This window comes from Quercus robur, chromosome 6, assembly GCF_932294415.1.
Source record: "Quercus robur chromosome 6, dhQueRobu3.1, whole genome shotgun sequence".
NCBI lineage: Eukaryota > Viridiplantae > Streptophyta > Magnoliopsida > Fagales > Fagaceae > Quercus > Quercus robur.
In genome coordinates this window covers 39201609-39212971 of record NC_065539.1, presented here as the reverse complement: position 1 = coordinate 39212971, position 11363 = coordinate 39201609, and the positions used below count along the sequence as shown (strand labels likewise).

Sequence of the window (11363 nt, the reverse complement as noted above, 5' to 3'; positions counted from 1 at the left end):
ACAGACCCATTGCCGATCTGCACGAGCCTAGCCGCCACAAACCCATCACCGCCGACCCATGCTAACCCATCTCGGCGTCTCTTCTCTGTTTTCGGCGTTTGTGCTTGTGTTTCGAAGTGGATTTCAGGCTAAGTTTTGGGTTGTGCTTATGTTTCAGGTTTGTGTTTCGAGCTAGGTTTTTGTTTCATGTATGGGTTTGGGTTTGGGTTTGGGTTTTTGTTTCCGTCTGATTTTTCTGCTTTTTTTTTTTTTTTGTTCTTCTTCACTGGTGTTAGGTTCTAAAGACTTAGGAACTAATATATTTAGAACTCTAATGTGTATTGTTGGCAAACCATGATCAAAACAGATTATTTAGTCTTGTTTAGACTTGCTCAAAGTTGTGTCTTTTATGTAAAGTTGGATTCAAGTTGATGCAAAATTGATAATGCATTTCGGTCTAGCTCGACCAATCGAAACTTAGGCTTGATCAATTGAAATTCGGGCAGAATGCGTTTTTCTACAGAATTCCAACTCAGCTCTAGTTCATTAAAACGTTTAGGGTTTTATGTTTTTGCTCTAGGTATATAAGACAAACCCTAGCCACGTTTTAGAGGTTGCTCATATTACGGTTTGTGTAAATCTCTTATGAGATCTGTAAGGAGCTTTCCTTTACACAAGCTTGGAATTATCAAGAAGGAGGTTTGTTCAAGAACTTGATGATCATCCAGTTGCTACCATAGAAGTTTAAAGAAATACAAGCGGGTGTGCTTGTACTTGCTGGAGAATCCAAAAAAGAAAGAATTTGTGGTCTCAGAGTTTGGACGTGGTCGTGTCAGTAAGTTTCTACTAAGGGGTAGTAATAGGATGTTAGCGGTCTAAGTCCTATTGTAAAACTTCGATTCTTTCATAGTGGATTCAAGTTTACCTTAAGGATAGCTATGTTAAATCATCTCCAGGTTTTTACCGGTTTGGTTTCCTGGGTCATCATATCATTGTGTTATTTATATTTCCACTGCTTTGCATGATATGATTATATGATTGTGTTAACCTAGATCTAAAACTTGGACTAAGTAATCACTTGGCTAATTTACTAGGTTAATCCAATTGTGTTTTAAGGGGTCTAAAAACATACAATTGGTTTTGATGGGCACTGGTTACAGTGGCAGGGTTGTGGCTGTGCAGTGATTTCTATGGCTTTGATGATGGTTTTGGTTGTGTTTTGGTGGTTGAATGAAATATTATTTTATTGTGTTAAAAGCTAAAATAAAACCACTTATGTTAGATGTGAAAAGGTAAAATAGATAAAATAACTTTTTGCGGTGCTAAAAAACTAAAAATTTGGTTCCACTACTAGATACTGTTTCTTTATCGTTTTTTTACTTCCTATTTAGAGATTGCCAACTAAATTTTGTTATGAAATTATAAATTTTTATAATAATTTCACAATAAAATTTAAATAGTACATAATTTTTGCCTCGTTGGTTTTCATGTGTCGGTATCACATTTTTAACCCGCAGATTACCACCTAAAGATTATTGTGAAAATGCTGTACGAGCTTTATTATTCGTTATTTCCCTCAAAAAGAAAATGCTGTACGAGCTTTATTCTTGGTTAACCCCACCCCTAAAATAAACGGCTGTAAAGCCAAGCCGTGTGTTATATGTTACTTACGACAATTACCAAAGTATATATATAACAAAAAAGAAAATAGGTACATAAAAAAAATATATAATAAAAAACCTATATATGCCTTTGCTGCCTTTTGACTCTTGGTGGAGCCCACAAAACAACAGAATAGAACGTGTCCACCTCATGCTCCTTATATATACCACCAAACCCACCCTTCTCTTTATCATTTCCATTAACACAAAAATCATTGAGCCTCAACCAAAACAAAAAAACCAAACCAAACCAAACCCACTTCTCTTCTCTCTTTTTCACTTCTAGGTTCTAACACTATTTTTATTTGTTTAGACTTTAGACCAATAAGAGTACTACTCTCTCTCTATGGCCGATTCACAGAGAAATAAATCCGGGACCGGTAGCAGGCTCCAGCCGAGCCGGTTACAACGGCGGGCCCCAGCATCACTACAGATCGCCGCTCCTGCTTCTTCTACTTGGAACGTGGCTATCCCTCTCCTATCACCGCTTGCCACGTCACCCACGTCGCCGAAGCTTGGGGCCGATGAGCCGAGGCAGCTACAGCAGCAGAGCTCGGTGGCTGAGACTGAGAAAGTGGGTTTCAAGAAGTGGCAGCACCCGGCGGCGCCTTTTAGCTACGGCCCAGCTCCGCGGGGGCGGCCCTTTGTGCCCGTTTAGTTAGCAATTAGAACCCGACCCATGTAATTGTAAAATGATGTTAATGTTATTACTGTTGTTATATTATTATTATTATTATTATTATTGCAATGAGGAATTAGGATTGTGCAAGGTTTGACTTCATACTGTACGCAGATCTAACGGACTGGAAGAGGTTTTTTTTTATTTTTTTTTATTTTTTGTGTTTTTGATAAACTTTAACATGATACAAAAAAGCCGTATACGGAGTCATATAAATCAATGGGATACCCTTTACGAAACCAGTTACCTTTGTATAGTTGTATGTACACTTTGATTTTGTCTGAATTGAAACCTGGTCAAATAATTGGAAAATAAATTTGCATTCTTGCAATGCCATCCATTATCCCATTTTTAAAAAATTTACTACTACTACTCCTTTGTTTTTCTCTTCTCAAGTTCTTGGAAGTTTGAGAAAATGGAAAAGTAAATGCAACTTTGTGAATTTATTGTTAAATGAATCATTACATTCGCATATTTCACTGTCACTCTGTGGCACCTGAAACTCCTCCTTTTAGTTAGTTAATTAATGGTTTGTTACTTTGTTTTGTTTTGTTCGAAGTACAATTTTTTATTAATTATATAATAAAAAAAATGGTAATAAAAATCTGTACAAATCTCTTCTTAATAATAGCTAAGGTTGAGTTGGGTTGGGTGCGTTTCTGACGCATTCTTAAAGGGACCCACCGACCAAAACCAAAACCAAAACCGTGGGGGGAGTTTTTGTGAAACGTTGCCCTCACTCACACTCACACACCTCCGGGTTTTGACTCTTTTATTTACGCTTCAAACAGACGTTAGTTTATCAAATCTTTATATGAGCATTTTATGACTTTTGAAGTTTGAACGTCTCTCTACACACACGACACACGCGGTCTAGATTCGATGAACTCCAATAAATCCAACGGCTGAGATCCCAGTTACGTGGTCAGTCCTCAACCTCGATCGGACCAAGATATGATCGACACGTAGTTGGCCCTCATTTGATGTTATCTCCATTGTCGTGTTGTTCGGATTTTTTTTAGTACCATTCGGTGGTCAAGGATACATGCGTCATTTTTAGAATATTCCAGTGTTTTTTTTTTTTTGGTACCATTTATAATTTTTATATATTAATACTCTTTTTTGGCAAAATCGTATTCACTTTTCACGGTAGAAACAAGGAGAGACAGATCATATCATATGAGACTCAAATTTGCCTCAATGATCCAAAAAGAGTAGCTCATTATTATTATTATTAGTATATTAAAAGGTTTTGCAGAATATATTTTACAACTTAAGGAATTTTTTTCAACTTTCATGTGAGGTAGAATTATTTTCCGCGTCAAACTAAACAAAGAAATAAAGAAAAAAAAATATTGCAAGAAACTATGTTATGTTTTCTCTCTTGTTGCTTTTGAATGAAAGTTTGACAAAATTGGGCATTTCCAAAAGCAGACTATACAAGAAAGCCCTCCAGAGCTTGCTTTTTGCTCACCAAAATATATTTCATGATGTACCCGATATAATAATATTATAGCTTAATGACTAAGATTAAAAGAATTTATCTGAAGAGCATTTTGAGCTCCTCAATCCTAGCCGTCCGAACCTCCTCTTCTGTGAGGGCTCCTGCAATCATTCGCTGCTTTCGTGCCTGGACTTGTTGCATTCTCTCCTCTACCGTGTCCTGTGTCACATTGACCAAGCCCAAATTATATATATATTTTTTAGTTGACAAAAACCATTGTACAAGTCAAAATTGCCACAAAACAATTTGATTTAGTACAAGGTCAACTAACTACTTTGGAAAAAATACTGACAACTCGTAATAATAGTTAGCCTCAATAAATAGCCTATTCAAAAGCTTAAAAGTAAACTCGAACATTCTAATTAGAAACATGAACGAACTAGTTGAATGCCGGCTTTGCTTAACTGGATTAAGACTCTAGAAATGATAAGGACACAACTCGAAGTAAGTGGATGTCACGTACCATTGAACCACTAAAGTAATAATGGAGCCTTGAAGAACTTTTCTCAAGAAAGCACAAATCAATAAGAAAAAGTAACTGATTTATAATGTTTGGTCTTATAAATAATAGTTTGAACTAAAATGCCTGTTTTGTTTTAGGTCTACAGAATTACACTGGCCAAGTGTTCCAATTTTTGTACAATGGCCAAGTAGACATTCACCCAAGACTTCAAACATGTTTGAGGTCTAATAGTTTTTATGCTTTGCAGAAGCTAGTAGTCCAGGACATCCTAGGCCACCTAGCCCAGTTAATTTCCTAATGGGGGTGGGCTCTATTAGACCCATCTTCATTTGGTGCGAATGTTAAATATTCTACATTAGATAGAATCTCATCAATGAACAAGTTGAAATCCTCAAGACAGCCATTATAGAAGTCTTCAACCCTTGATCAAGATTTGACCACAGAGCAGGAGAAGATAACATAAAATGCAAACTTGGACACATACATAACATGACACCACACTATGAGGGGCTTTGAAGTGTCCATGCTTCTTAGCTTGAAATCGAAAATAATTGAGCAAAACTTACCCTAACAATGAACCTTCTAACACGAACTGTTCGCTTTTGTCCAATGCGATGAATTCGCATTATTGCTTGCTCCTCTACAGCAGGATTCCACCAAGGATCCTACATATGAAATACAACAATATTAATCTGAAGGGAAGATTCCTGTGTATGTTGGAAAAAAAAAAAAGGTAAAAGTGATCATCAGAGAAGCATAGATGAAAATGTACCATTAAGAATACATGAGAGGCAGCAGTTAAATTCAAACCTACACCACCAGCTTTCAGGGACATTAACAATACCTGGAACGTTTAATCAGTAATAAGATTTTAACCACCTAACAGTAAAAAATAAAGAAGCAGAAAAGAAGAATTCTAGTCGAAATAACTGCTTACCATTTTGTCTTTGGTTTCACTGAACTCCTTCAAGACCCTCTCTCTTTGCTTCTGCACCAGCTTTCCATCAAACCTTAAGAAGCCAACTCCTCTCCTCTTCAATGGGATCTCCAGGAGATCTAAAAATGAAGTCCATTGACTGAAAACAATGCTCTTTTCACCAGAACCTGACTCACAAATTTGTTCCAAGCAATCCAAGAGTTTTGAAACCTTTGAAGACTCCTTCCAGTTATTCTCAACATCAACCCGGAACTGGTTTTCTGTTGGGCATGTTATGAGCTCAGTCTTTTTTAGCAATTGCCGACAAATTGGGCATAGCCCCGATGTTGGGGTCCGCCAGCTTGAGAGGAGACACTCTCTGCACATCCTATGTGCACAAGGAGTGAGCACAGGGTCATCTGCAAACTCCATGCATATGGGGCACTCCATATTTTCACCTTTCCGTATACCCTCAACAACCTCTTCAATGTATGCTCTAGTTGGGACAGTCTGATTTGTGCCAGAATCAGTATTAGTTTCCAGGAACCTTTTTGCAAGTTTGTTCAGATCTGTATACTTTTGTGAATCAGCTCGACTGTATATGTTCAAAGCAAGAATTATTAGAAACATAGGCATGAAAAAAATTGTAGATGTGAAACTCATGGGATGACAATTAGCTCATGGTATTTGCAAAATTCATCACCTCATAACAAGAAACGGATGGTTGCAACACTGTCTCAATCGTAGTAGTAACTCAAGGATATTTGCAAAGTTGTGGAGGACCTTGCCTTGTGCCACAAACTGGTCAAATTGGACCTGTTTTCATAGAAGATTGTAAGCTTTTTCGTTGATAAGAACTCTGCTTAACAGGTTAAGAATCCACTCAAAGCAACTCTAAGTAATTAAGTGCAAAATAACAAAATTAATAAGACAACTTACTTTAGATTTCCTAAAAAGGGCATCATAAAAGTCATGTTCAGCTTCTGATTGTTCACACTCAATGATTTGAATGTCAGTTGGAGGGAGAACAAGTATGGGCCTAAACCGAAAGCACCAAAAGTCACAATGCTGACAAAGTTTTACAAACTATATGATGATAGAAGGGGGAAAACAGATACAAATGAATTGAGAAATGGGTGATCACCTTCCTTCTTTATCCTTTGTTTCCTTTGTTCTTCTCAACATCAACGGCCTCAAAATAGCCTTGATCAATTTCATCGCTCTTGGATCACCATTCTCATAAGGCTTTTGAATCAGTTTATTCCACCTATATCAAGAAGAAGACCAAATGAACAACTAATAATGCACCCTAGATAAGCTTAAACAATTACATTTTATACCCCCATCAATAACATAAACTTTTTTTGATAAGTAAACTAAACTGATGCTTGGAGAGTTAATAATGAACAAGTTTTATCATACCAAGCCCAATTGCACCATGGTTCAACATGTAAGAAGCATAGAAGGCTGTAGAGGTCTTCCAAATTATTCTGCAACAAGTGATGGCAAAAAGATTTCATTAAAAAAATGATATGCCAGTGAGTATTCCTCTTCCTGGACTTTAGAGTTAAAAGATCAATCATTTAGATGTAGTGTATAACTTTAAAACTGCTAAAAATTCACAGTATATTATTTGAAGAAAAAAAAAATTTGGGGGAAGGGGGGCACCATATTATTTGATTCAAGGACTTCCTGTGCCCATGAAATTATGATGTTATCTAGAAAACAAACATAAATGTATATCTAAACAATTCAAACCTGAAGAGGGGTTCCTGTTAAACACCACCGACAACACGAGGACAATGCACAGGCAGCCTGAGCGCCTAGAGTCTTCCAGCATTTTATGGTATGAGCTTCATCTAAAACCACTCTATACCAGCTGACCTTGTGGAAGATGCTGTCCTCTGCATCCTGTTTCAGATATACAAAGTTCCTTTTAAAAGATAAGTGAAGTGAAAGATAAATGAATATACAACCTAAGAATAGATATTAGGGAATTCCAGTAGATAGACACGGCTGTAAAAAAGGATTTCCTTACACTTTTGTAAGCTGCAGTTAAGACTCCATATGTTGTCAAGACCACATCATGTTCTGCGATCACCTTCGGGTTATTGGTCCTGTCCCCACCATAGTGAACAAAAATGGATATACTTTCTGGCTCGGAATGGGTTTCAAGCTCATCCTGGAATTTTTAAAAGAATTGATAAGACATATCACCAAGTTGTTACAGGTGAGGTAAAATTTCAGGATTTGGTGTTTGAAGTATCAGTAATTAGTAAAGGAAGCATTACAAGCATTTTTTTTCCACTCTTCAGCCTAGTGGCATCATCAATTGATGTAAAACATACATCCAACAAGTGTGACTTCAAAAATTATTAAGGCTTCATCACATTAGGGGTATTCTTCATTGAATAAACATAATAGTAAGGAGATTCACCTTCCATTGTCCTAACAATGCCATGGGACAAACAATGAGAGTGCCACCTTTTGCTTTAGATGAGATATTTATATGAGAATCTGTCTTCCTCTTCTTTGTAATTTGAGCATTCTCTGCAGTTTCAGTGTCAAGCTCTGCGTTATCAGGGCATCCTCTGCCTCGTCTTGCAAGTATTAGAGCAATTGTCATCACAGTCTTCCCAAGCCCCATTGCATCAGCTAATATCTAATCATTACTTCATAAGTTAGAAATAAACCAAATGGACAATATTGACATCCTCACCCTTCGTCCCTTCCCCCACAAAACAAAGGGATAAGGAGAAAAAGGGAAGAAAATATGAAACAAGTCATTTGCTGCAATGTGTAAAATCTAATCAAGTATGAATAGAAGGATAATAGAGAACTCACCCCTCCTCTTGCCATCTGTGTTGCAGTTGGAAATTTTGTAGTTGCTTCCCCTGAGAAAACGTTCACATATATTGAGGAAGCCCTTCTGTAAAATTCAGATAAGTTACTTTACAACTTTGACTTAACCAAGGGGCTACAATATTTGTTAAACAAAAAAGAAATGTCTTAAAGTTAAAGTTAAAGTTACATACCCATCACATATGCGATAGGCTGACCAGCATGGATGAAGAGTTTCTGCTGCCTTTTCAACATCAATTCCCTGCTCTAATTTTGACATCCAGTAGAGAGCTTGTTTCTGGTACGGCCTAAGATCACACAAAAGTGTATTTGGGGGTTCCATCTCCTAAAGAATTACAAGAGAAAATAATCAAAAGAGACAAATTAATGAATTCTCATACAATATTTGTTCCAAATTATGAAATTAAAAGATAAACACTCAAATTGGTCTACCTCCAAGTTATAAACGTCTACTGCACCCATAAGCTTATTTAGAGATGACTCTGTAATGGTTTGTTCATCTTTGTTTTGTTCTGGAAATTGTTGGCTACCCTTTCTTCGCTTCACAATAGGCAACATAGATGCAGCCTCTTCTGAATCACCCTGTTATGATCAACAGTAAGTATTTATGCTTGTGACATGTGACTGTCTACATTCCTGATACAGTACATATTATCCTTTTCTTTTCTTTTGGATAGTGCATCTCTACATGCATGACATTGATGAGAAGCCAGCAACACTAATGCATATATTGGAAAATCAATAAATAAATAAAAGAATGAGAACAATCATACATACTTCTAGATTTAGAAGGCGTTTCCGAGAATCAAGTTCTGCCGGAGTAAAGTCAGCCTGATTGAAGCAAACACAAACACTATTAATGCAACATAAAAGACACAGTGAATATAAATGTCATCACGAGACTAGTGTGCTGATATAGAATTGTAACATAATCAAGAAAAAACAGACTTGAGGATACCTTCTGAAATGGTTTATTTTTCAGCAAGTTGAACAGAGTAAGAAGAGGATAAACTGTAGAGTCAATGCTACGGCAACCATCTAGCCTCCACGAAGACTCGACCCCATCCGAGAATATGGAATGATGAATATAAAAGCTGCCATGCGTATTATTAATGCATTTCATTTACACCAAAATTATCCATTAATTGAATGGGGATTATGAAAGCTTCCAAACATCAAACCAATCAATTTCATCTACTATATCTATATACATTTCATCAGAAAGCTTTCATCTTTTTAATTGTTTGGCTTGCAAAATGAGTAGAATAGTAAAGAGTGCAAATTTAATAGAACAAAAAAAAATTAGGACTTTACCTTACATACAACATTATTTCTTGCATCAAAGAAAGGTTTGCTGGTGCTGCTACACATCGTCCAAGTACTTTAACCTTATTAGAACACACAAGTGGAACAACACATTTTGCCCACTCCATTGGAAGCCGACCAATCTAAAAATTTAACATATAAAAAAATTGAAACACATAACTCTGTAACTCCAATAAACATAAACCAAAAACTCCAAACAAACCAAAACAAAACAGCAAACCAGATAGTAGAATGAAAATGTAAATCGGGTATACCTCTCCGGACCGTTTGGTTGAGAAGCGAACAATCCACTGCATATTATATCTGGAATTTGGAGAAGGAAAAGTGAAATTAACGATCTCATTGTCCACCAATTTCCTTCCTTTTGTGGTCGAAAGCGCAGTGACTAACGTCCTTCCCACCAGAAACCAATCAGGATCCTCTGGAAAATCCCCATCCTCCACCAAACCAGCACTAACCCTTTGTTCTTCAACCTTTTCCTTCTTCACATTTTGCGGTTTCGACCAGAAGCTAGAACGGACTGATTCCTCTTTCACATTGACCTTATTCTCAGCAAACAATCGAGGCTCTTCTCTCACTCTAACATTAGCCTTAGACTCATTAGCCAAACGGGCAGTCTCCAATCCTTCAGGCTTCACCTTTTTCTCATGTGCATTGGTACCTTCACCGCTGAACATGGCACAACCCCAGAACTGTAGCCGCTCTTTATAAGACATGTTTTTGAAACTCTTTTCGGGTACCGATGGAACCTTAGCCTCAAAACCCACATCAGGCTCCTCCTCAACACTCTTTTCAGGTACTAATGGCCGATCACTATCCGAATCCTCGGGTTTCTTTTTATCGTCAAAACCAACATCAGGTTCCTCCTCGACCCTGTTTACTTGCGGTTCTTCTTTACTCTCGGTTTTGAGACACTCCTCTTCAGACACGATTTTCTTATTTGCCTTAATAAACTCCTCGAACCTTGTTCTGGAGGACTTGACGCCTTCTACTGAGCCAGCAAGACAATCTGAGCAAACATTTTCACTCACAACAACCTTGTCCTCAACTTCATCCCCTACCAGACTTTTCACCGGTTTGACTTCTTCTGAGTCCTCGGAGCCGTCTTCTTTGATCTGGGTTGTGATCCGAGCGCCGGTACTAGTAATGGTACGCTTCACGGTAATGGGCGGGGCCGATAACCCGGGGTTTTGGAGTGTACCATCAATGTCATCCATGGGTTTAGGCTCCATGAGTTGGGACAGTAGTGAAATGGTTTGTTTTGGTTTATCAGATTTGAGAAAAAAAATGGGACTATGTGAAAATAGTGAAAGAGAAAAAAAGGCAGAGTTTGGGGCTTCTCAGTGTTTCAGAGAAGAGGAATTTGGAGGGTATGGTATTGGTAGTACGAGTAATGGTTTTGTAACTTCTGTTCTCTATTTAGAGCTAATTTCATTTGGCGCGAAAGGTTTTTACTGTGGGTAATTTCGCGGTCTTTTTTTTCTTTTTTTTAATATTTTTAATGGTTTTGCATTTGCTTGCCTTTTTTGGTTTACTGATTTCTCACGATTTGGCGCGAAAAAGAGTGTAAAAAAAATGGAAAAGTAAAATTTCCTTCCTTTTTTGGCCAATGGACTTTTAGGAGAAGTGTAATGTTTAGCGAAAGTTAAGGCGTTGCCGTTTTGAATGTTTTGGAAAGTAGCAGGACTTTTTAGGCTACCATTTGGTTAACAGTAATTGTTCAAATGTTCAATTGCACAAAAGGATTTTTTCTAATCTTTATCCAAAAAAAAAAAAAACACAAAGTTTATTTATTTTAATCTAGAAAGTAACCTATAAGTTTAATCTTCTTTTTTTTTTTTTTTTTGAGGAACAACCTATAAGTTTAATCTTAGTAGACCTTTTTAGTTTTTATAATCAAAATATAAAGTTTAAATCTTCGAAACTGAGTGTTTAGTGGAATGATTTGGATAAATTGACCTGATGATCTGTTG

The 11363-nt window shown here is 37.0% G+C and overlaps 2 protein-coding genes across 2 annotated transcripts; one reads left to right on the top strand and one right to left on the bottom strand.

Annotated features, from left to right (window-relative positions):
- The first annotated feature begins 1986 nt into the window (after nucleotides 1–1986).
- Nucleotides 1987–2298, top strand: LOC126690172 (uncharacterized protein At4g14450, chloroplastic-like). The gene has a single exon (XM_050385301.1). The coding sequence runs from the start codon at nucleotides 1987–1989 to the stop codon at nucleotides 2296–2298; it is 312 nt and encodes a 103-aa protein (XP_050241258.1).
- A 1374-nt stretch (nucleotides 2299–3672) lies between these two features.
- Nucleotides 3673–10768, bottom strand: LOC126688702 (DNA repair protein RAD5B). Its single transcript, XM_050383477.1, has 18 exons — nucleotides 9645–10768; nucleotides 9379–9512; nucleotides 9023–9158; nucleotides 8842–8895; nucleotides 8497–8646; nucleotides 8238–8389; nucleotides 8047–8131; nucleotides 7640–7864; nucleotides 7241–7384; nucleotides 6961–7113; nucleotides 6625–6692; nucleotides 6347–6469; nucleotides 6142–6241; nucleotides 5906–6018; nucleotides 5224–5797; nucleotides 5059–5130; nucleotides 4853–4951; nucleotides 3673–3982 (listed from the first exon to the last, which is right to left on the bottom strand). The coding sequence occupies exons 1-18, from the start codon at nucleotides 10620–10622 to the stop codon at nucleotides 3860–3862; spliced, it is 3483 nt and encodes a 1160-aa protein (XP_050239434.1). The 5' UTR covers nucleotides 10623–10768; the 3' UTR covers nucleotides 3673–3859.
- Between the last annotated feature and the right edge of the window lie 595 nt (nucleotides 10769–11363).